Source organism: Oncorhynchus nerka, linkage group LG16 (genome assembly GCF_034236695.1).
Source record: "Oncorhynchus nerka isolate Pitt River linkage group LG16, Oner_Uvic_2.0, whole genome shotgun sequence".
Classification (NCBI taxonomy): Eukaryota; Metazoa; Chordata; class Actinopteri; order Salmoniformes; family Salmonidae; genus Oncorhynchus; species Oncorhynchus nerka.
Window position 1 is genome coordinate 7,708,325 of NC_088411.1, and position 27,214 is coordinate 7,735,538.

General features: G+C 42.2%; 1 protein-coding gene across 1 annotated transcript in view; it reads right to left on the reverse strand.

The window, feature by feature from the left end:
• LOC115143960 (cadherin-related family member 1-like) overlaps positions 1–27,214 on the reverse strand; it is a 155,553-nt gene that overhangs the window by 118,040 nt on the left and 10,299 nt on the right. The window contains exons 3-8 of the mRNA XM_065002382.1: positions 26,670–26,815; positions 26,419–26,469; positions 26,188–26,277; positions 23,885–23,971; positions 15,584–15,703; positions 12,732–12,875 (exon numbers count right to left, since the gene is read on the reverse strand). Of these exons, the coding sequence (XP_064858454.1) occupies positions 12,732–12,875; positions 15,584–15,703; positions 23,885–23,971; positions 26,188–26,277; positions 26,419–26,469; positions 26,670–26,815 (638 nt within the window). The remainder of the gene's footprint in view (positions 1–12,731; positions 12,876–15,583; positions 15,704–23,884; positions 23,972–26,187; positions 26,278–26,418; positions 26,470–26,669; positions 26,816–27,214) is intronic.

Sequence of the window (27,214 nt, forward strand, 5' to 3'; positions counted from 1 at the left end):
TAGAACTGCCAAAGGGGGCGGAGTTGCAGTCTACTGCAGAGATAGCCTGCAAAGTAATGTCATACTTTCCAGGTCCATACCCAAACAGTTCGAACTACTAATTTTGAAAATTACCCTCTCCAGAAATAAGTCTCTCACTGTTGCCGCCTGCTACCGACCACCCTCAGCTCCCAGCTGTGCCCTGGACACCATTTGTGAATTGATCGCCCCCCATCTAGCTTCAGAGTTTGTTCTGTTAGGTGACCTAAACTGGGATATGCTTAACACCCCGGCAGTCCTACAATGTAAGCTAGATGCCCTCAATCTCACTCAAATCATCAAGGAACCCACCAGGTACAACCCTAACTCTGTAAACAAGGGCACCCTCATAGACGTCATCCTGACCAACTGGCCCTCCAAATACACCTCCGCTGTCTTCAACCAGGATCTCAGCGATCACTGCCTCATTGCCTGTATCCGCCACGGAGCCGCAGTCAAACGACCACCCCTCATCACTGTCAAACGCTCCCTAAAACACTTCTGTGAGCAGGCCTTTCTAATCGACCTTGCCCGGGTATCCTGGAAGGACATTGACCTCATCCCTTCAGTTGAGGATGCCTGGTCATTCTTTAAAAGTAACTTCCTCACCATTTTAGATAAGCATGCTCCGTTCAAAAATGCAGAACCAAGAACAGATACAGCCCTTGGTTCACTCCAGACCTGACTGCCCTCGACCAGCACAAAAACATCCTGTGGCGGACTGCAATAGCATCGAATAGCCCCGTGATATGCAACTGTTCAGGGAAGTCAGGAACCAATACACACAGTCAGTCAGGAAAGCTAAGGCCAGCTTCTTCAGGCAGAAGTTTGCATCCTGTAGCTCCAACTCCAAAAGTTCTGGGACACTGTGAAGTCCATGGAGAACAAGAGCACCTCCTCCCAGCTGCCCACTGCACTGAGGCTAGGTAACACGGTCTCCACCGATAAATCCACGATTATCGAAAGCTTCAATAAGCACTTCTCAACGGCTGGCCATGCCTTCCGCCTGGCTACTCCAACCTCGGCCAACAGCTCCGCCCCCCGCAGCTCCTCGCCCAAGCCTCTCCAGGTTCTCCTTTACCCAAATCCAGATAGCAGATGTTCTGAAAGAGCTGCAAAACCTAGACCCGTACAAATCAGCTGGGCTGACAATCTGGACCCTCTATTTCTGAAACTATCTGCCGCCATTGTCGCAACCCCTATTACCAGCCTGTTCAACCTCTCTTTCATATCGTCTGAGATCCCCAAGGATTGGAAAGCTGCCGCAGTCATCCCCTCTTCAAAGGGGAGACACCCTGGACCCAAACTGCTATAGACCTATATCCATCCTGCCCTGCCTATCTAAGGTCTTCGAAAGCCAAGTCAACAAACAGGTCACTGATCATCTCGAATCCCACCGTACCTTCTCCGCTGTGCAATCTGGTTTCCGAGCCGGTCATGGGTGCACCTCAGCCACGCTCAAGGTACTAAACGATATCATAACCGCCATCGATAAAAGACAGTACTGTGCAGCCGTCTTCATCGACCTCGCCAAGGCTTTCGACTCTGTCAATCACCATATTCTTATCGGCAGACTCAATAGCCTCGGTTTCTCGGATGACTGCCTTGCCTGGTTCACCAATTACTTTGCAGACAGAGTTCAGTGTGTCAAATCGGAGGGCATGCTGTCCGGTCCTCTGGCAGTCTCTATGGGGGTGCCACAGGGTTCAATTCTCGGGCCGACTCTTTTCTCTGTATATATCAATGATGTTGCTCTTGCTGCGGGCGATTCCCTGATCCACCTCTACGCAGACGACACCATTCTATATACTTTCGGCCCGTCATTGGACACTGTGCTATCTAACCTCCAAACGAGCTTCAATGCCATACAGCACTCCTTCCGTGGCCTCCAACTGCTCTTAAACGCGAATAAAACCAAATGCATGCTTTTCAACCGATCGCTGCCTGCACCCGCATGCCCGACTAGCATCACCACCCTGGATGGTTCCGACCTTGAATATGTGGACATCTATAAGTACCTAGGTGTCTGGCTAGACTGCAAACTCTCCTTCCAGACTCACATCAAACATCTCCAATCGAAAATCAAATCAAGAGTCGGCTTTCTATTCCGCAACAAAGCCTCCTTCACCCACGCCGCCAAGCTTACCCTAGTAAAACTGACTGTCCTACCGATCCTCGACTTCGGCGATGTCATCTACAAAATGGCTTCCAACACTCTACTCAGCAAACTGGATGCAGTCTATCACAGTGCCATCCGTTTTGTCACCAAAGCACCTTATACCACCCACCACTGCGACTTGTATGCTCTAGTCGGCTGGCCCTCGCTACATATTCGTCGCCAGACCCACTGGCTCCAGGTCATCTACAAGTCCATGCTAGGTAAAGCTCCGCCTTATCTCAGTTCACTGGTCACGATGGCAACACCCATCCGTAGCACGCGCTCCAGCAGGTGTATCTCACTGATCATCCCTAAAGCCAACACCTCATTTGGCCGCCTTTCGTTCCAGTACTCTGCTGCCTGTGACTGGAACGAACTGCAAAAATCGCTGAAGTTGGAGACTTTTATCTCCATCACCAACTTCAAACATCAGCTATCCGAGCAGCTAACCGATCGCTGCAGCTGTACATAGTCTATTGGTAAATAGCCCACCCATTTTCACCTACCTCATTCCCATACTGTTTTTATACTGTTTTTTTTATTTATTTACTTTTCTGCTCTTTTGCACACCAATATCTCTACCTGTACATGACCATCTGATCATTTATCACTCCAGTGTTAATCTGCAAAATTGTATTATTCGCCTACCTCCTCATGCCTTTTGCACACATTGTATATAGACTGCCCATTTTTTTTCTACTGTGTTATTGACTTGTTAATTGTTTACTCCATGTGTAACTCTGTGTTGTCTGTTCACACTGCTATGCTTTATCTTGGCCAGGTCGCAGTTGCAAATGAGAACTTGTTCTCAACTAGCCTACCTGGTTAAATAAAGGTGAAATAAAAAAAATAAAAAAATAAAAATATACTGCATGGCCATGGGGAGAGAGTCTCCGCCATGAATTAACGGCATGAGAAAACACAACCTGGGTGTAGGAGAGAGTGAGAGAGAGGGGGAAGCCACAATCTATACCCAGAAAGGGCCACGTCATGACAGTACTATTGTTTGTACAGATGAACGTGGTACCTTCAGGCGTTTGGAAATTTCTCCCAAGGATTAACCAGATTTATGGAGGTCTACAATTTTTTTCTGAGGTCTTGACTGATTTCTTTTGATTTTCCCATGATGTCAAGCAAAGAGGCTCTGAGTTTGAAGGTAGGCTTTGAAATACATCCACAGGTACACCTCCGATTGTCTCAAATGATGACTCAAATGTCAGTTAGCCTATCAGGAGCTTCTGTATGTGAGTTTATGTTTTTGTAGAGGAGACACACCAGAAACAAATGTTGCAGGAGAAATACACATTTCAAGATTACTTTTCTGCACATAAAGCCCCAGGCTTTCGTTAACTTGGACTATGAGCCCCTAATTAAGGAAGTGCGGGAAGGGATGCGGCACTTTGCAAGTGCAGCTCAACCAGGCTACTTGCTACAGTCTGAGACACCCTCATGCTCCGTTCCCTCCATGAAATGAAAGCCAAGCTGAGAGACCTATTGCAACTAGGTGATGGTTTTGAGGTGTCAACTGACATTTAAACTAGCAGAAGGGGACACAGTTTTCTGGGGATTGTTGCCAGTTTAATTCATGGGAGATATAAAGGCCACAAGGCGTGGCTGAGCTCTGATTACATACAAGGACACCACACATTTACCAAAAATATGAAAGTGTACTGAGGAACTGAAACGTGCAGCGACAGGTAATACGAGTGGTGACTGACAGCACAAGCAAGATGATCAAGACCTTCAACCTACTTGGTTTTGAGGAGACCAATGATGCCGGACAGGAGGAAGATGGGGCATCCAACATGAAGGTGGAGGCCGCACCACCTTTAGTCTGACAGTTCCAAACTGACCATATAGCCAACAATATGGACATGATGGCAAACCTCACAGAGTCAAATCTTCATTTCCGGTGCCCAATTCAAATGCTTCAGCTCGCAATAAAGGATGACACCAACATGCAAGATGGGGTTAGTGGACTGATCCAGAAAGTGGGGAAACTTGTCAAAAGTGGTAGGAAGAGTACATTGAACACAGAGGAAAATGACAGATTGGGAGTGCATCCCACAACATCCTGCAAAAAAAAAACTCATCCTATAAACGAAGAGCGTCGGCTACAGGTCCTGGTGGAGTTACTGACACCACAAGCTGACCTAATATACAGAAAGAGTTGGGGAACCTGAGCATGATTCTCCCTGCCATGTCAGAAATAAAGAAATTGTTGACTAGCATGTCTCAGCCCATAGACATTGCTGCTTTTGCAGAAACACTATCAGATTGCATCTCCACTCGGTTCAGGCGATACTATAACGATAAACATCTTGTCATAGCCACCGTCCTGAAACCCCAGGTTTAAAACTGAGTGGGTGATAAGGGATGAACTCATGCATAACCAGTTGGAGAGATACTCGACCTCATTGTGAAGGAAACCGGGGCTATCAACGCACCTCCGGTAGGTGCATCTGCCATACCAGTAGCACCCGCAGCACCTAACCCTGCCCTGAGCAGAATTAAGTGCCCAAAAGACCTTGCATGTTCGGTTTCTACTTCATTCAACAGCAGCGGTCCTCTCTAGCGATCCTCTCTAGTTGCAAAAGGACGGCCATGAGAAGAAGCACAGACGAGGACGTTATCACCTTTTGGAAAGACAACGCCTCATCCCTGCCCCGCCTGGCAAGTGGCCAGAAGAGTTTTTAGCAACCCCAGTGGCTCTGCTGCTGGCCTGCTCTCCAGGCACCATCGCATGAGCCTGAAGCCAGACTGAAGCCAAACCCGTATTTCTAAAAATGTATTCAAAGGCACTGTAGACTGAGCCTAAGTCACAGCCTATATCACAATATATAGACCAAAACAAGATAATACAACAAAATCAAATCAAATCACACGTTATTGGTCACATACACAAGGTAACAGATTTTAATGAGTGTAGCGAAATGCCGAGCACTTAATATTCCTGCGAGCCTACTCGCAAATGCTTCTTAATGTATTAATTTTTAGGCTATAGCCTTGAAATAATTTAAATAATAGATTAATAATATAGACTAAATAATTAATTTTCCTTCCTTCTTAGGCTACCTGGCTGTTACCTACTTAGTGTGTTTATATGATGATGACTTCCTACAGTCACCTTTTCATGTTGTTTATTAAAATACTTTTCATTCAAATCATATGGTTTGCTTTGGTAGGTCCATTAGTCACGAAGCTAGATGGTTGTTGTATAAATGGTGATTTTAAACAAAAATTTAATGGAGCGAATTTGGAGCATTTTTTGCGGATTGGTTGGAAAGGACGTGGAGCTCTGTGTTGAGCAGGATTTCAACCTGCTCCCAGGACTGCTGAGAAGTGACAGACTCCACCCAAGCTGTAGAGGTGCTCTCATCTTATCTATCAACATATACAAGGCTCTAACTCTTCTAACTCCACAATGAGATGTGCAGGCCAGGCATCAAGCTGTTAGCCAGCCTGCCAGCTTAGTGGAGTCACCAGCGCTGTTTGGTGCAATGGTAACACATTTTTCCAGAGTGACGCAGTGGTCTAAGGCACTGCACCTCAGTGCCAACATTTACGACAGCATACTCAGGCTGACTGACTCTCGTTCAGGCAAATGAGAAATAGGTGCACTCAGGCTATCCGGAAGGCTAAAGTTAGTTACTTTAAGGAGCAGTTCTCTCCCTGTGGGTCTAACCCCAAGAAGTTCTGGAAAACGGTTAAAAACCTGAAGAATAAACCTTCCTCCTCACAGCTGCCCATGTACCTTAATGTTGATGATGTGGCTGTTAATGACAAGAAGCACATGGCTGAGCTCTTTAATCACCACATCATTATGTCAGGATTCCTATTTGACTTAGCCATGCCTCCTTGCTCGTCCAACATGTCCTAATCTCCCACCTCTTCTAATACAACTATCCCTGATGCTTCTCCCTCTTTTTCCCCTTCCCCTCCCCCGCTACAAGGTTTCTCCCTGCAGGCAGTCCCTGAGTCCAAGGTGGTAAAGGAGCTCCTGAAACTTGACCCCAAAAAAACATCTGGGTCAGATGGTTTAAACCCTTTCTTCTTTAAGGTTACTGCCCCAATCATCGCCAAGCCTATCTCCGACCTTTTTAACCTCTCTACTTTCTGGGGAGGTTCCCATTGCTTGGAAGTTAGCCACAGTTCGTCCTTTATTTAAAGGGGGAGATCAAGCTGATCCTAACAGTTATAGGCCTATTTCTATTTTGAACCGGTTACCAACATAATTAGAACAGTAAAACATTTTTGGGGAAATACCCTTCGTACACGGTCTGATATACAGTTGAAGTCGGAAAGTTTTCATCCACTCCACAAATTTGTTAGCAAATAATGGTTTTGTGCATAACACAAGTCATTTTTCCAAAAATTGTTAACAGACAGATTATTTCACTAAATCGCAATTCCAGTGGGTCAGAAGTTTACATATCCTAAATTGACTCTGCCTTTAAACAGCTTGGAATATTCCAGAAAATGATGTCATAGCTTTAGAAGCTTTGACATAATTTGAGTCTATTGGAGGTCTACTTGTGGATGTATTTCAAGGCCTACCTTCAAACTCAGTGTCTCTCATTTTTTGTAGACTTCCACATATCTGGTTCATCCTTGGGAGCAATTTCCAAATGCCACGTTCATCTGTTTGAACAAAAGTACGCAAGTATAAACACCATGGGACCACGCAGTCTTCAGATCCGCTCAGGAAGGAGACCTGTTCTGTCTCCTAGAGATGAACGTACTTTGGTGCAAAAAAGTGCAAATCAAACTCATATCAACATAAAGGATCCTGTGAAGATGCGGGAGGAAACAGGTTCAAAAGTATCTATATCCACAGCAAAACAAGACCTATATCGACATAACCTGTGTCACGCCCTGGCCTTAGTATTCTGTGTTTTCTTTATTATTTTGGTTAGACCAGGGTGTGGCATGGGTGATTATGTGTTTGTCTGGTCTAGGGTTTTTTTGTAGATTGATGGGGTTGTGTTCAGTGTAGTATTCTAGGTATGTCTATGGTTGCCTAAAGTGGATCTCAATCAGAGGCAGGTGTTTATAGTTGTCTCTGATTGGGAACCATATTTAGGCAGCCATATTCTTTGGGTATTTCGTGGGTGATTGTTTCCGTGTCTGTGTTTTTCACCACACGGTACTGTTTTGGGTTTCATTCGTTCCACATTTATTGTTTTTGTATTTCAGTCGTGTTCATGTGTAGTATTTCTTATTAAAAAAACATGGACACTTACCACGCCGCATATTGGTCCTCCGATCCTTCTCGCCTCTCCTCTTCAGATGAAGAGGAGGAAATCCCTTACAACCTGAAAGGCTGCTTAGCAAGGAGGAAACCACTGCTCCAAAACCACCATAAAAAAGACATACTACGGTTTGCAACTGCACATGGGGACCGAGATCGTTCTTTTTGGATACATTTCCTCTGGTCTGATGAAAGAAAAAAATAACTGTTTGTCCCCAGTCCACCTGGCCGTGCTGCTTCTCCAGTTTCAACTGTTATTGAACCCTGACCTCTTCACCGGACGTGCTATCTGTCCCAGACCTGCTGTTTTCAACTCTCTAGAGACAGCAGGAGTGTTAGAGGTACTTTGAATGATCGGCTATGAAAAACCAACTGACATTTACTTCTGAGATGCTGACCTCTTGCACCCTCGACAACCACTGTGATTATTATTATTTGACCCTGCTGGTCATCTATGAACATTTGAACATCTTGGCCATGTTCTGTTATAAACTCCACTTAGCACAGCCAGAAGAGGACTGGCCACCCCTCATAGCCTGGTTCCTCTCTAGGTTTCTTCCTAGGTTCTGGCCTTTCTAGGGAGTTATTCCTAGCCACCGTGCTTCTACACCTGCATTGCTTGCTGTTTGGGGGTTTAGGCTGGATTTTTGTACAGCACTTTGTGACATCAGCTGATGTTAGAAGGGCTTCATAAATAAATGTTATAGATTGATTGATTGATTGATTGTCCATAATGTCCATCGTTGTGTTTGGAGGAAAAAGGGTGGCGCTTGCAAGCTGAAGAACACCATCCCAACCGTGAAGCAATGGGGTGGCAGCATCATGTTGTGGGGGTGCTTTTGCTGCAAGGGGGACTGGTGCACTTCACATAATAGATGGCCTCATGAGGAAGGAAAATTATGTGGATATATTGAAGCAACATCTCAAGACATCAGTCAGGAAGTTAAGGCGTGGTCGCAAATGGGTCTTCCAAATTGACAATGACCCCAAGCATACTTCCAAAGTTGTGGCAAAATGGCTAAAAGACAACAAAGTCAAGGTATTGGTGGCCATCACAATGCCCTCACTTCAATTCCATAGAACGTTTGTGGGTAGAACTGAAAAAGCGTGTTCGAGCAAGGAGACCTACAAACCTGACTCAGTTACACCAGCTCTATCAGGAGGACTTAAATTCACCCAACTTATTGTAGGAAGCTTGTGGAAGGCTACACGAAACGTTTGCCCAAGGTAAACAATTTAAAGGCAATGCTACCAAATACTAATTGAGTGTTTGTAAACATCTGACCCACTGGGAATGTGATGAAAGAAATTAAAGCTGAAATAAATCTGTAAATATATTTGGCTAAGGTGTATGTAAACTTCTGACATCAACTGTAAGTATAAAACATGTGCATGAGCAGTGACAGAGTGTCCACGATGCAATATATAGTAAAGAATAGATAGTGAAGGATACAGTATACACTATATACATATGAGATGAGATATGTAAACATTCTTAAAGTAGCATTATTAAAGTTACAAGTGTTCATTTATTAAAGTGGTCAATGATATCAAGTCTAAATATAGACAGCTGCCTCTCCGTGTTAGTGGTGGCTGTTTAACAGTCTGATGGCCTTGGGGCGGCAGGGTTAGAGTGGTTAGAGCGTTGGACTAGTAACCTGAAGGTTGCAAGTTCAAACCCCCGAGCTGACAAGGTACAAATCTGTCATTCTGCCCCTGAACAGGCAGTTAACCCACTGTTCCAAAGCAGTCATTGAAAATTAGAATTTGTTCTTAACTGACTTGCCTAGTTAAATAAAGGCAAAAAAAGATAGATAGATAGATAGATAGAAGCTGTTTTTCAATCTTTCTGTCCCAGCTTTGATGCACCTGTACTAACTTCGCCATCTGGATGGAAGCGGGGTGAACAGGCAGTGGCTCGGGTGGTTATTGTCCTTGATGATCTTTTTTGCCTTTCTGTGACATCGGATGTTGGAGGTGTCCTGGAGGGCAGGTAGTTTGCCCCCGGTGATGCTTTATGCAGATCGCACCAAACCCTGGAGAGCCTTGTGGTTGTGGGCGGTGCAGTTGCCATACCAGGTGGTGATACAGCCCGACAGGATGTTCTCAATTGTGCATCTGTAAAGTTTGTGTATTTTTGGTGACAAGCCAAATTTCTTCAGCCTCCTGAGGTTGAAGAGGCGCTGCTGTGCCTTCTTCACCACGCTGTCTGTGTGGGTGGACCATTTCAGTTTGTCCGTGATGTGTACGCCAAAGAACTTAAAGCTTTCCACCTTCTCCACTAATGTCCCGTCAATGTGGATAGGGGGGTTCTCCCTTTGCTGTTTTCTGAAGTCCATGATCATCTCTTTTGTTTTGCTGACATTGAGTGAGAGGTTATTTTCCTGACACCACACTCCGAGTGCCCTCACCTCCTCCCTGTAGGATGTCTCGTTGTTGTTGGAATTCAAGCCTACCACTGTTGTGTCATCTGGGAACGATGATTGACTTGGACGTGTGCATTGTCACGCAGTCGTGAGTAAACAGGGAGTATAGGAGATGGCTGAGAACGAATCCTTGCGGGGCCCCAGTGCTGAGGATCAGCGGAATGGAGATGTTGTTTCCTACGCTCACCACCTGGGGGCAGCCCTTCAGGAAGTCCAGGACCCAATTGCACAGGGTGGGGTCAAGACCCAGTGACTCAAGCTTAATGATGATTTTGAAGGGTACTATGCCGTCGAATGCTGAGCTGTAGTCAATGAACTGCATTGTTACATAGGTATTCCTCTTGTCGGGATGGAATAGGGCAATGTGCAGTGCGATGGCAATTGCATCGTCTGTGGCCCTATTGGGGTGGTAGACAAATTGAAGTGGGTCTATGGTGACAGGTAGGGTGTAGGTGATGTGATCCTTGGCTTTCAAAGCACTTCATGATGACAGGAGTGAGTGCTACAGGGCAATAGTCATTTAGTTCAGTTACCTTAGCTTTCTTGCGAACAGGAACAATGGTGGCCATCTTGGAGCATGTGGGGACAGCAGACTGGGATAGGGATTGATTGAATATGTCCGTAAACACACAGCCAGCTGGTCTGCACATGCTCTGAGGACGCGGTTAGGGATGCCATCTTGGCCTTCAGCCTTGCAAGGGTTAACACATTTAAATGTTTTACTCTCGTCATCCACAGAGAAGGAGAGCCCACAGTCTTTGGTAGCGGGCCACGTCGGTGACATTGTATTATCCTCAAAACAGGCAAAGAAGTTGCTTAATTTGTCAGAAGCAAGATGTCGATTTCCGTGACGGGGCTGGTTTACCTTTCGTAATCTGTGACTGTCTGTTGACCCTGCCACAAATGACACATGTTTGAGCCGTTGAATTGCGACTCCACCTTGTCTCTATACTGACACTTTGCTTGTTTGATTGCCTTACGGATGGAATAACTGCACGGTTCTTATTCGGCCATATTTCCAGTCGCCTTGCCATGATTAAAATGCGGTGGGACGTGTTTTCAGTTTTGCGTGAATGCTGCCATCAATCCACAGTTTCTGGTTAGGTCAACATAAATGTACATCAATGTTATTATCTCAAGGCAACCTGGAACGTATCCCAGTCCACGTGATTGAAGCAATCTTGAAGCGTGGAATCTGATTGGTCAGACCAGCGTTGGATAGACCTAAGCACATAACTTCCTGTTTTAGTTTTTGCCTATAGGAGGGGATCAACAAGATGGAGTCACGGTCAGATTTGTCAAAAGGAGGGCAGGGGAGGGCCTTGTTTGCATCGCGAGAGTTAGAGTAGCAATGGTCGAGTGTGCTACTTGCTCGTGTACAGCAATCAATATGCTGATAGGATTTAGGTGGCCTTGTTCTCAAATGAGCTTTGTTAACCTGTTATGGCTGCAACCCCCTTATCGGGATAAGTGTCATCAACAACCGCTGAATAGCATAGCGCTACATACAATAAATATTACTATAAATATTTATATTCATGAAATCAAAAGTGCAATATTGGAAAACATGGTATGTAGTATTTTGTTAATCCACCTGTCGTGTCAGATTTGAAATGATGCTTTACAGCGAAAGCAATCGAAGCGTTTGTGTAAGTTTATCGATCGCACGATAAAACATTAAGTACACTTAGCATCAGGTAGCTCGGTCACGAAAATCAGAAAAGCAATCAAATTAATCGTTTACCTTTGATGATCTTCGGATGTTTCACTCACGAGACTCCCAGTTACACAACAAATGTTCCGTTTATTCCATAAAGATGATTTTTATATCCAAAATACCTCCGTTTGTTTGTCGCGTTATTATTATTTCAGAAATCCACAGGAAAGAGCGGTCATGACAACGCAAACGAAAATTCCAAATAGTTTCCATTATGTCCACAGAAACATGTCAAAGGTTTTTTATGATCAATCCTCAGGTTAAAAAAATATATATATAATCGATAATATATCAATCGCATATGTCTTTCACAGTAGGAGAGGGGAAAACAATGGCTGTCAATTCTGTTGCTCAAGCAAAACTCATGTGACCACTTGACGCGATGTTATCGTTCTGGCTCATTTTTCAAAATAAAAGCCTGTAACTATGTCTGAAGACTGTTGACACCTTGAGGAAGCGATAGGAAAAGGAATCTGGTTCATATCCCTTTAAATCCAGCGAAGGGAGGCTAAGGAACATGTAGTTCTGTTATACTCACAGACAATATTTTTGACAGTTTTGGAAACTTTAGAGTGTTTTCTATCCAATACTAATAATAATATGCATATATTAGCAACTGAGACTGAGGACCTGGCCGTTTACAATGGGCACCTTTTCATCCAAGCTACTCAATACTGCCCCTGCAGCCATATGAAGTAAAAAAAAAAACAGCTACAATAAATGCAGCCTCAGGAAATATGGTTTCCAGTTTGCATAAAGTCCAGTGAAGTTTCTTGATGGCCGTCTTATTATCCGCTTGCCGGGGGATATACACGGTTGTGACGATAACCGAGGAGAGTTCTCTCAGGAGATAATACGGTCGGCACTTGATTGTGAGGAAGTCTAGGTCAGGTGAACCAAAGGACTTGAGTTCCTGTATGTTGTTACAATTACACCATGAGTCGTTAATCATGAAACATACATCACCGCCCTTCTTCTTACCGGAGAGATGTTTATTCCTGTCAGCGGGATACACTAAAAATCCCGAAATTAGCCTAAATTAGCCTAAATCTAATGACATGGTTATATTTTTGTTGAAGTGTTATACAATTGTACGGTGTTCTTCATGTGTGTGTGTCATGTTAGTGTGATATCTTGAGAGTTGTGCATGTTTGTACTTACTGGTACGGACACTTCATAAACGTATCCGAAATATGGTGTCCCGACAAAGCTAGGGGGCGTGTCCTGGGTGTCAATCACATTGATTGTCAAGGTGGCAGAGGATGACATCACCTGTTCTTTCCCATTGTAATTCCCACCACCATCCTGTTACAGAATCAAATATCCCATATTATACATCCTTATTTTATGCAATTTAATTTAAAAGATCAGACATGGCTGTGTGGCCCTTTAACCTTTATTTATTCAAGTTTGTCTTCATTTAGATAAAATACATCCTTCAAGAAGGATTTGACACAAGATAGCAGCACAATCAACAGTAGAGATAACAAGGTGCATCATACTGCTGCTGGAAGTGTGTGCCCTACAATGTTTCGGAATTCGCAGCCAGTCCATCATATTTACGTTGGGGGAAAAGTCGATGGAAAACATTGTTGAATTCAAACGTTCTGCTCAAAGGTCCATGACAGTTTGCTATTGTTTTCTCTTTCCAGATACATTATAAATTACTGCTAAAGATTCTGCCAATACAGTAAATAGACCGTGGCTTACATAAAATATTTCACAATATGTGTAGGGTACAGTAATTCTATGCGATAGGAGCGCGACATCATTGCCTATTTAATCTCTGAGCGTATACCAGGACAGGACAAATAAATCTGTTTACCTATTGATTAACTAAATATTGAACAACAATTTGTCTTTTGCATCCCATGGCTTGATGGCAATAGTTCCAAATGATACAGTAAATGAAGGGCGTTATTGATAACGGGAAACATGCGTACAGTGGGGAGAACAAGTATTTGATAGACTGCTGATTTTGCAGGTTTTCCTACTTACAAAGCATGTAGAGTTCTGTAATTTTTATCATAGGTACACTTCAACTGTGAGAGATGGAATCTAAAACAAAAATCCAGAAAATCACATTGTATGATTTTATAGTAATTAATTTGCATTTTATGTATGGCTTGCGGCAAGTTTATGAATCTCGATATGTTTGTACGTGCGCCAACTTTTCAGAAATGGCGTATGCAGAAATGTAGTAGTGTGAAATTTGCGCAATTGTTATAAATGAGGCCCCAGGACACTAGCATGCCTGTATCCTAGTGTCATGACTGGCCTGTGAGGATCAGGTACAGTCGAGCACAGTTCTACAGAGATCTCTCTCCCTCCCGCAGAGGGGGAGAGGTATAGAAGGATTGATGGGGGAGTGGTTTATGACACCGCACGCCCTTCGTAAATTCTAAGGTTGCAGACTAATCATTTTTCCTTTAATGTTGGGGATTGGAATGTCTGTGTGTGCCTTAGGGAGAGGCTACCTCAGAACTGTAACATGCAATAAAAATTGACTTTGGGACATTATATTTCATCAGCCAAAATGGTGGTACCAATGAATATGAAAATGAATGTTGATTTTGTGATGTTATTAAAAGTTAAATGAAGATGTTATAACGGAAACATTGTAACTATAGTTTTCATAATATGTACATGACGTTGTGTAGAAAAAATCCATATCAAAGAGAATGTTTTTGTGACGATGAGGCTGTGATTTTAGTTGTCTAACAAGAACATAGTATATTGTAATACCTTGCCTCGTAACTAGTTATGCCGCAGGGAACCCAGAGAGCATGTCATAAAGACGGAAACACCCCTTTCTTCTCTGGTCTATAAAACATGTGAGTTAAGAATTTACATATCAGACTAAGTTGACCACGCACTACAGACAAGGTCTACGAGTTGTCATGGCCCCAAAACGCACCATGAAGTTGAAGAGGTCAAAGGAATCTCTTAACAATCAACGCTACGGTTGATTACTGTATCTATGATGGTAAATTCAAGCAGGACCACCCGGTTATTCTTCTCACGCCACCAGTTGTCTACATGGCCCTCCTACCCATGCTGGGAGTGTCGACACGGCTGATTAGCCCCCACAGAACAGACAACTAAGAGAAAGAACATTGTGACATTGTGTGGACAATCAGAGACTTACACCTGAAGACGAAAGAATAAGGCGTCTGCCAAACCATGGCGCCGGCCTGGGCGTCAGCCAAACCTATCCCACTAAGCGGAACTCGGCCCACGAAAATATACCCAACGGAGACCTTCAATACGTAAATACATGCGTTACACTTTTTACTCGTAAGAGTGGAAGTTCGGGGCAAGGGCTAAAACTAAGCATAGTTTACAAATATATCCAATTGTTGAATTTCTCGCTTGCTCTTTCTCTCGCTTTCTGTAAAACTCCATCTTGTGTAACACGTGTCATATTGTGTTGGTCCGCTACGGACCTGTTGCCATTGTATTAAGTTCTAACCAATAACCTAGACCGTTTGTGTATGTGTATCTAATTTGATCATTTAGCTTGTTAGTAAATAAATAATCAACTCAATTTGTGTGGTATGGAATGATTAGCGAGACCTGGGTTTGTGCAGATTATGCAACGTTCTGAATGAGACGGATGAGGAAATTCATTCATTAGTGACTGCTATGAAATCAATATATTCTGATATTCTTTGAGTTCATTTGGGAAACGGTAACTCAACTTTTCCCGTGGTGTCCCAGGAGTTAATTATTATATGATGAATTTTAATTATAAACATAGTTAATTATTCAATAAATAGCATGTCATCAGATTAACGACAACAAGACACGACACTAGATTTATCCACAGTGAAATTGTTTTTGTTGAGTGATGTGCTATTTATTTTTCATTATCTTCATGTATATCCTGTATATCATGAGGATTCAGTACCCCATTCCTTATTATAAGGTGATAAAGGGTGAGCATGTTTTTTGCCAATGCATGATATACTGTAGAGTTATCAGTGTTATCAGTGGTAGGCAATGACCATTACCTTGGCCACCACTGTGATGAAGTGTGTTGTCGACCTCTCATAGTCCAGCATCTCCCCGGGCTTGATCCTCAGCACACCACTGTGTCGGTCTATGGCAAACTTACTGGATTGACCATTAGTCTGTCATGGCAGAAAGAAAAGGCATCATATTAAAAGCTTAAATACACACAGATGAGGTCAAACAGCAAAGAGCCTTTCAATCCTGAAGCCTCTCCATCCTGAAACCCCACCATCACCGCTCACTAAGGTAAACGTGAGCAGACATATCATGCCAGTAATCAGATAAATACATAACTACCCCACAAAGGACCATGGGAATTTGGACATAGAGTTAATACAAAATATGCATATCTATGTTTGGATATAAAGAGGCCATATGCCCTGAATAGGGGCAGGCAGGTAAAAAGCTGGTGTGTCCAGATGTGCTTTGCATCAATGTCCAGCTATGCTCTGCTCCTAATAGCACGTCCCCACACAAAGTGCACACCAACATTCCCCACCATCTCTGGCCAAAGCAGCCCTCTAAGCCACCAATACACATTGATTTAAATGAATTAATGTGATTTAATCCCCCTGGCTGATGAGCCCAATAACTACATACTCTTGTGCGCATACAGACAAGTACACGTGCATATAAACACACACACACACACACACACACACACACACACACACACACACACACACACACACACACACACACACACACACACACGACTGTTTTGCTAGCACAGACTAGAATATGTTCCAGAAGCAATGGATTACAAGCAACATCCGCACTGAGCTAAAGATCCACAGATGATGCAATCTATTTTGCACTCCACACTGCCCTCTCCCACCTGGACAAGAAGAACACCTATGTGAAAATGCTGTTCATTGACTACAGCTCAGCGATCAACACCATAGTACCTTCCAAGCTCATCACTAAGCTCAGGACCTCCCTCTACATTTGGATCCTGGACTTCCTAACTGGCCACCCCCAGGCGGTAAGGGTAGGCAACACCAAATCCGCCACGCTGACCCTCAACATGGGGGCCCCTCAGGGGTGTGTGTTTAGTCCCCTCCTGTACTCCCTGTTTTTACCCACGACTGCGTGGCCGCGCACGACTCCAACACCATCATCAAGTTGGTTGACGACACGACTGGGGTAGGCCTGATCAGTGACGACAATGAGACAACAACCTCTCCTAAACGTCAGCAAGACAAAGCATGCCCCCTTACACATTGACAAGGCTGAAGTGGAGCAGGTTGAAAGCTTGCTGTTCCTCGGTGTCCACATCACTAAGGAATTAACATGGTCCACAAATACCAATACAGTTGTGAAGAATGCACGACAACGCCTCTCTCAAGAGGGAAGGGCCCTCAGATCCTCAAAAAGTTCTACAGCTGCACCATTGAGAGCATCTTGACTGGCTGCATCACCGCTTGGTGTAGCAACTGCTTGGCATCCGACCACAAGGCGCTACACAGGGTAGTGTGTACAGCCCAGTACATCACTGAGGACGAGGCTCCCTGCCATCCAGGACATCTATACCAGGCGGTGTCAGAGGAAGGCCCTAAAATTGTCAAAGACTCCAGCCACCCAAGTCAGACTGTTCTCTCTGCTACCGCACGTCAAGCGGTACCGATGCATGACATCTGGATCCAACCTGGACCCTGAACAGCTTCTATCCCAAAGACATGAGACTGCTAAATAGTTGAGATGTTTGTTACTGGCCCACACACAATACCCATAGTGTGAAATTGGAGAAAAAAAAGTCGACATTTTTACAAATTAGTTAAAAATGAAAATCTGAAATTTCTTGAGTCAAAAAGTATTCAATCCCTTTTTTTATGGCAAACCTAAATAAGTACAAATGTGCTTAACAAGTCACATAATAAGTTGCATGGATTCCCTCTATGTGCAATAATAGTGTTGAGATAATTTTTTATGACTAGCTCTTCTCTGTACCCCACACATACAATTATCTGTAAGGTCCATCAGTTGAGCAGTGAATTTCAAACACAGATTCAACCACAAAGACCTTCATTGCCTCGCAAAGAAGGGCACCTGTTGGTAGATGGGTTAAACTAATAAAGCAGACATTGAATATCTCTTTGAGCATGGTGAAGTTATTAATTACACTTTAGATGGTGTATCAATACACCCAGTCACAACAAATATACAGGCGTCTTTCCTAACTCAGTTGATGGAGAGGAAGGAATCTGCTCAGGGATTTCACTATGGGACCAATGGTGACTTTAAAAAAGTGATAGAGTTTAATGGCTGTGATACGAGAACACAGAGGATGGATCAACAACATTGTAGTTACTCCACAATAGTAACCGAAATGACAGTGAAAAGACAGAAGCCTGTACAGAATACAAATATTCCAAAACATGCATTTGCAACAAGGCACTAAATTACTATCAATTATCTTTTAGTCCTGAATACAAAGTGATACAGTGCCTTCAGAAAGTTTTCATACCTTTTGACTTGTTGCACATTTTGTTGTGTTACAGCCTGTATTCAATACCCCATAATGACAAAGTGAAAACAGGTTTTCAGAATTGTTTGCAAATATATTGAAAATGACATACAGAAACATCTAATTTGCCTAAGTATTCACACCCCTGCGTCAATACTTTGTAGAAGCACCCTTGGCAGCGATTACAGCTGTGAGTATTTCTGGGTAAATCTCTAAAGGATTTACCACCTGGATTGTGCAACATTTTTAAGTGGATTTAAGTCAAAAAAGGTAACTCATCCAACCACGAACATGTACTGTCTTCTTGGTAAGCAACATCAGTGTAGATTTGGCCTTGTGATTTAGGTTGTCCTGCTGAAACGTGATTTCATCTTCCAGTGTCTGGTGGAAAGCCAACTGAAAAATGTTTTCCTCTAGGATTTCCTCTAGGATTTTGCCCGTGCTTAGCTCCATTCCATTTCTATTTAATCCTGAAAAACTCCACAGTCCTTAATTATCACAAGCATACCCATATGTAGCAGTGTGATGTTGTTCCCATAGATCATGCACCAAGTTGCACACAAGGACCAATTCAAATAGGCCAGGTCAAGAGGGGATGTTAATCATTTGATAATAATAATAATTCAGTGTGTTTTTTTTATTTAATTACAGCTGCATAGCTAATGTTTTTCTTTGGTGTACAAACACTTTTTCATATCAATATCGTACATACATGTGATTGTAAAAGTTTTGTATATTTTGGTTTGGCCCATCGCGGGTTATCTGTATTTACATACCCCCTGATTATTCTCTTTTGCCTGACCTTCAGCTAGCAAGGTATGTTGTCCTTGGCTCTGAAATTATTTAATATAAAACCGTCATAATGTTACAGAATGTACTGTTATGCTACCATAAATTGGTTGCAATGTGGATAATATAAAGATTTATGTTAACAAGTTTCTCAAAGCTCGCTAACTAAGGTATCTATTGTAACTTGTGAGTACTTGGGACAGTGTTTGAGTGAGTGGCCATGTGCTTGCGCAGGTGCCTGAGATCTAGGACTGCGCCAGGCGTTAACATAATTTTATTTTGTCCGAATTATGTTCTGTATCATTTTGCTTGTATTGTATGGTGTGCTGTTGTACATTGAATGTGTGCACGCAGCACCTGTTATTTCCTTTTGGCGCTCTTTTGCATGACCTTCGGCTAGCAAGGTGCCTGAGAGCTAGGACTGTGCCGAGGGTTAACATAATGTGTGTTGTCTCTTTGTGTGCAGGGCAAATAAAAAATAATTCAACTAGCAGACCTTCAGTTGTGGCAGCTTCCTAATTAAAATTACACACAGAATGAACCACGCTACACATACATGATGCAGCCACTACTATGCTTGAAAATATGGAGAGGTACTCAGTAATGTGTTGTATTGGATATGCCCCAAACATAACACTTGGTATTCAGGACAAAAAGTGAATTGCTTTGCCACGTTTTTTGCAGTATTACTTTAGTGCCTTGTTGCAAACAGGATGCATGTTTTGGAATATTTTTATTTTGTTCAGGCTTCCTTCTTTTCACTGTCAATTAGGTTAGTATTGTGGAGTAACTACAATGTTGTTGATCCATCCTCAGATTTCTCCTATTACAGCCATTAAACTCTGCAACTGTTGTGAAGTCATCATTGGCCTCATGGTGAAATCCCTGAGCGGTTCCATTCCTCTCCATCAACTGAGCTAGGAAGGATGCCTGTATCTTTGTTGTAACTTGTTGTACTGATGCACCATCCAAAGTGTAATTATTAACTTTAGCATTCTCAAAGCAATATACAATGACTGACTCAAGTCCTTTAGTTCACCTGACCTAGAATTCCACACAATCAAATGCTGACCGCATTATCTACCAAGAGAATTCTCTTTGAGTATAATCACAGACGTGTATTCCCCCGCAAGCGGACACATCGACGGCCTTGAAAGAACTTCATTGGACTCTATGTAAACTGGAAACCACATATCCTGAGGCAGCATTTATTGTAGCTGGGGATTTTAACTAGGCTAATCTGAAAACAAGGCTCCCTAAATTATATCAGCATATCGAATGCACGACCCTGGCTGGTAAAACCCTGTATCATTGTTACTCTAACTTCCGCAATGCATATAAGGCCCTCCACCACCCTCCTTTCGGCAAATCTGACCATGACTCCAATTTGTTGCTCCCAGCCTATAGACAGAAACTAAAACAGGAAACGCCCGTGCTTAGGTCTGTTCAACCGGAAACATGACCGAATACAAACAGTGTCGCTATTCCCTCCGCAAGGCAATCAAACAAGCTATGCATCAGTATAGAAACAAAGTAGAGTCGCAATTCAATGGCTCAGACAAGAGAGATATGTGGCAGGGTCTACAGTCAATCACGGACTACAAAAATAATTCTTGCTCCCAGACAAACTAAACAACTTATTTGTTCGCTTTGAGGACAATACAGTGCCACCGACACGGCCCGCTACCACAACCTGCTGGCTCTCCTTCACAGCAGCCAATGTGAGTAAAACATTTAAAAGTGTTAACCCTCGCAAAGCTGCCGGCCCAGACGGCATCCCTAGACGCGTCCTCAGACCAGTTGGCTGGTGTGTTTGTGGACATATTCAATCAAACCTTATCCCAGTCTGCTGTTCCCACATGCTTCAAGAGGGCCACCATTTTTCCTTTGTTCCTGTTCCCAAGAAAGCTAAGGTAACTGAGCTAAATGACAATCGCCCCATAGCACTCACTTCTGTGATCATGAAGTGCTTTGAGAGACTAGTCAAGGACCATATCACCTCCACCCTACCTGATACCCCAGACCCACTCCAATTTGCTTACCACCCCAATAGTTCCATAGATGAAGCAATCGCAATTACACTGCACACTGCCCTAACCCATCTGGACAAGAGGAATACCAATGTAAGAATGCTGTTCATCGACTACAGCTCAGCATTTAACACCATAGTACCCTCCAAACTCGTCATTAAGCTCGAGACCCTGGGTCTCGACCCCACCCTGTGCAACTGGGTCCTGGACTTCCTGACGGGCCGCACCCAGGTGGTGAGGGTAAGAAAAAACATCTCCACCCCGCTAATCCTCAACACTGGGGCCCCACAAGGGTGCCAGTGTTGTACTCCCTGTTCACCAATGACTGCGTGGCCATGCACGCCTCCAACTCAATCATCAAGTTTGCAGACGACACCACAGTGGTAGGCTTGATTACCAACAACGACGAGACAACCTACCGGGAGGAGGTGAGGGCCCTCAGAGTGTGGTGTCAGGAAAATAACCTCACACTCAATGTCAACAAAACAACGGAGATGATGGTGGAATTCATGAAACAGCCGAGGGTGCACCTCCCTATCCACATCAACGGGACAGTAGTGGAGAAGGTGGAAATTATTAAGTTCTTCGGCGTACACATCACGGACAAACTGAAATGGTCCACCCACACAGACAGCGTGGTGAAGAAGGCACAGCAGCGCCTCTTCAACCTCAGGAGCCTGAAGAAATTTGGCTTGTCACCAAAAACACACAAACTTCTACAGATGCACAATTGAGAGCATCCTGTCGGGTTGTATCACCGCCTGGTACGGCAACTGCTCCATCCACAACGGTAAGGCTCTCCAGAGGGTAGTGAGCACTGCACAATGCATCACCGGGGGCCAACTACCTGCCCTCCAGGACACCTACACCACCCGATGTCACAGGCAGGCCAAAAAGATCATCAAGGACAACAACCACCCGAACCACTGCCTGTTCACCCTGCTATCATCCAGAAGGCCAGGTCAGTACAGGTGCATCAAAGCAGGGACCGAGAGACTGAAAAACAGCTTCTATCTCAAGGCCATCAGACTGTTAGTAATGGACATTTGGATGTAATAAATGTATCACTAGCCACATTAACAATGCCACTTTATATAATGTTTACATACCCTACATTACTCATCTCATATGTATATACTGTACTCTATACCTTCTACTGTATCTTGCCTATGCCGTTCGGCCATCGCTCATCTATATATTTTTATGTACATATTCATTCCTTTAGATTTGTGTGTATTAGGTAGTTGTTGTGAAATTGTTAGATTACTTGTTAGTTATTACTGCATGGTCAGAACTAGAAGCACAAGCATTTAGCTTCACTCACATTAACATCTGCTAACCATGTGTATGTGACAAATAACATTTAATTTGATCATTTTACCTGTGCTGGTTATATTATTATTACCTTTTCCGATTCTACTTTTACAAAAGAAGCTGTAACTGGACTTTAATAATTACTATAACTAATCGAATCTACAAATTAAGGTGATCAAATGGATTACACTGTAATGTTTTTATTGTAAGGGAAACATTTTTTCTCTGACTGTAGAATTATACAAAATCCTTGACTCTATCTAAACAAATAAGTATTGTTGTTATTTTTTTAAATGGATATATATCCACAAATATTTCTTCATGCAAATAATCCTTTATAATAGTTTATGCATTATTTATCAAGCGTTGGTACTTATTTTTGCTGCACCTTGCGGGTTGATATGCATCTGATGCACATGCTAAATAGTGTTAAACAAATGTTTACTTATTTAGGCCATAACAAAGTGCAAGCAAATACTTACTGACCCAGGACATTTCAGCTTTACATTTTTATTAATTTGTAAACATTTTCAAAAACATATTTCCACTTTGACATTAAGGGGTATTGTGTGTAGGCCAGTGACATACAATCTAAATGTAATCCATTTTAAATTCAGGCTGTAAGACAACAACAGCAAAAAGTAGGGGTGTGAATACTTTCTGAAGGCACTTCATGTTTGGGGCAAATTCAATACAACACATTACTACGTACCACTCTCCATATTGTCAAGCATAGTAGCAGCTGCATCATGTTATAGGTAAGCTTGTAATTGTTAAGGACTGGGGAGTTTTTCCAGGATGAAAAATAAACAGAATGGAGCTAAACACAGGCAGTCCTAGGGGAAACCCTACTTTAGGCTGCATCCCACCAGACACTGGGAGAGGAATTCACCTTTCAGCAGGACAATAATCTAAAACACAAGGCCAAATATGTATTGGAGTTGCTTACCAAGAAGACAGTGAATGTTCCTGAGTGGCCTTGTTACAGTTTTACTTAAATCTACTTGAAAATCTATGGCAAGACCTGACATTGGTTGTCTAGCAATGATCAACAACCAATTTGATAGAGCTTGAATAATGTTTTAAAGAATAATGGGCGAATGTTCCCCGATCTAGGTGTAGAAAGCTCTTAGAGATTTACCTAGAAAGACTCACACCAGTAATCCCTACCAAAGGTTATTCTACAAATTCAAGGGTGTGAATACTTATGTAAATTAGATTTTTCTGTATTTCATTTCCAATACCTTTGCAAAATTTCTAAAAACATTTTTTCACTTTGTCATTATGGGCATTGCCATTGGCATCATGGAGTTGCATTAAGATAAATCCCATGCAGATTTGTTTACAAGTTCAAACATTGGAATGTGAGATATAATCTACACCTTGATTAGGCAGATAGAAATCATAATTATTTTATTTGAGGGTAATTGTTTATATATAGCCTACACATTCTCGTTCTTAACTTCTAACGTAAGTAGGATGAGTGTGGCTTCCTGACAATGATTAAGAGCAGCTGATCACCAATTTGATAGCTCCAACAAAGTTACACCCCTGAAACCAACAAAACATCAACTATGTGGGATTCGGCTATGGCCGGTTAACACCTGATCTGATTGAATTTAGGCCTGAGGGCAGACCTGCAATGACCTCCTGGGTGGGCACTGATTAAAGGGGTTTATCCCAGCCAGATGTTACAGTACCTGTAGATAGAAGGTGATCGAGCCTCCAGAGCCTGTATCCCGATCCACAGCCAGCACTTTGTAGATACTGCTCCCACATTCAGAGTTCTAGGAAAAGTAGGGAAAACCACAGAGAAGAGAATGTAGGGCATGACATGTAGCACAAATTGAATAGGCTAGAGTAGAGTGATCGCTGTTTTGGTTTAACCTCATTTGGGGGAGAACCTTTTCTGCTGGTTAGACTTTCTCTAGGATTTTGCCGTTTTCATGTGAACTGACACCCATTCAAATGACCATGAACGTAACAATGGTCAATATAATTACTTCTAGTTGGACTTGACGCAATAGGGAAGAAGTGACATCTTGTCATCAGCTAAGACAGCTATACTTTCTAAAGCCCATGGACGTTTGCCTGTTAGCTAATATAAGGAAAGTATAGCATCAATGGATGCGATTGTTTTTTGTAATATGTTATTGCATTCATTTTTCTAAATGAAATTATATTAGCCAACAGGAAAACATATATATGTTCTATAATGAGATTTGTACAAGGTCTGGACTTCCTATTATGCTCCCTATAAGCACTGCCTGAAAACAAAAACATAGACCAACATACATTTCAGGCTTTTCTGACCAGCATGGTCCAGCAGGCCTGAACAGCATGGTCTAGCTGGTTATGCAGGTTGACCAGCATGATCAGTCTGAAACTGTTCACACTGTTGCCATCTTGTGGACAAAATGTAGATTACACCTAGGATCCAATCTTAATCCTATCTTAATGTATGGTCTTTCTCTTGCATTTCAAAGATGATGGAACTATAAAAAAAAAAAAAAATTGAAAACGCATGTTTTTTGTTTGTATTATATTTTACAAGATCTAATGTGTTATTTTGTCCTACATTAAATTCACATTTCCACACACTTCAAAGTGTTTCCTTTCAAATGGTATCAAGAATATGCATATCCTTACTTTAGGTCCTGAGCTACAGGCAGTTAGATTTGGGTATTTCATTTTAGGTGAAAATTGAAAAAAAGGGTCCGATCTTATGCTACACAAAGATACATAACATCCATTTTTTTAAACTAATCCAATCTGTTAGTTGGACCCATTACAATTGTTGGATATCCCCACTTTGCCTGGATTCCAATAGGAATTAAATATCACTTTGCAAGCAAGCATAATATGACTTTATGCTGGTCACCAGCAAAAACAGTGAAAGCTGATCACCAGCAAAAATACAGCGAAAGGCTCATCACCAGAAAAACAAGCACTAGTCACCAGCATATGCGGTTGGCCAGCTTATGCTGTTCTATGCAGTTTTTTTAAGCAGGGAGATCTTGTCTTTCTGTACAGCATAACCCAAAAACCTGGACATAAAGTCCAGTGCAGTATAGCAAATTCCACTTTGGGAAGCATTGTATAACAACTGTTGTATTTTAATTAATAGGGCTAGGCCCCTTTTTTCTCCACTTCCTGTCTGAAGGACGTACCCAAAGTAAACTGACTGTAGCTCAGGCACTGAAGCCAGGATATGCATATATTTAGTGCCATTGGAAAGAAAACACTTTGAAGTTTGTAGAAATGTTAAAATGATGTAGGATAATATAACACAATAGATATGGTAGGAGAAAATGCATCTGAAAATTCATGTTTGCGTGCGTCATGAAGACATTATGCACCTGCTAAAATCGGTTTCCTATTGAATATACTTTTTTCAAGAAATAAATATTATAGTTTGATTACTCTTTATGGTATCTGAGTAGGAAATAGAAACATATTTTGACTTGTTGAAACAAAGTTTATGGGTAGATGTTTAGATTCCTTTCTCTGCATGTTGAACGAGTGGATTACTCAAATCAATGGTGCCAACTAAACAGACTTTTTGGGATATAAAGAAGAATTGTATCTAACAAAACGACACTACATGTTATAGCTGGGACCATTTGGATGACAAATCAGAAGAAGATTTTTAGAAAGTAAGTGAATATTTAATTGTTATATGTGAATGAATGAAACCTGTGCCGGTGGAAAAATATTTTGATGTGGGGTGCAGTCGTCAAACAATCGCATGGCATGTTTTCGCTGTAATAGCTACTGTAAATCGGGCAGTGCAGTTAGATTAACAAGAGTTTAAGCTTTCAGACGATATAAAATACACTTAAATGTACATAAATGTTTAAAATCCATAATATTTATGATTATTTATTTGAATTGCGCACCCTGCAGTTTCAAAGGAAGTTGTCCCGCTAGACGCCTAGCTCTAAGAAGTTTTAAAAACACTGAAATTAAAACACTTTTTTATATGAAGGCCACAATGTCTTACCTCTGGAACATCCAAAAAGGAGGGCAGGTTTTTGAACACTGGTCGTTCATCATTGGCATCCATGACAAACACTGTGACCTTTTCAGTGACCTGCAACAAGAGAGACAGGGAATTCAGTGACATATTATTTATGATTGACAGATAATTTATAGTGTCTATAATATATATATATTTTGTATTATATTTCATTTGGTTTACGTATTTAAACCAAGCATAACTGAATATGCTTACCTTACTTCTGCCATCTGTGATACTGACAAGAACTTCAATAGAATCTAAAATCTTTAGTGGCAGAGAAAATAACATCTCTCAAAATACAGTAGTATATGAAAACTAAATTCAAGACATTGAGGCCACTGAATGTGAATGAAAGCTGCTCATCAGACTAGGATATATATATTATACTCATATATAATATATTTCATATGAACCAAACAGAAAACAATCAAACTGTATATGCTATATGTTGATGTAAGGTATACCTCTCTGTCCAGTTGTTCCACCAGAGTTATGTTTCCAGACTTGGGCTCCACTCTGAAGTATTCTTTGGCACCGGGTTCAAAGCTCAACCCATACCTCACCTCTTGGCCTTCCGGGTCGGTGCCATTGAGAGCATAGATCTCTGTGCCTGAGGAGCAAATGTATAATAATTTCATAACACGCTACATTCTCAATCTAAGCTGTGGTTGTAGAAAAAAAACTGACAAACACTTGGGGAATTGGATAGGTTTGTTTCTGTAGATAAAGTCAAGTCTTAGGCACTGGTAGGGAGGAAGAGGAGGAAGGTCCACCGTTTTGGGGGGAAAAGTCTAAAACAATAATTGTCAAAAATGTCATCCCAGTAAAAGCATGTTATTGGCTCATCTCATCGGCTTTTCCCCCCTCAAAATAATTGTCATACATACTGTAAAACAAATCCTGTAAATTGTACAGTAAATTACTGGCAGCAAAGGAGCCAGTAAATTACTGTAGATTTACAGAACATTTACAGCATTTTACTGGAACACCTGACTACAGCAACATGCTG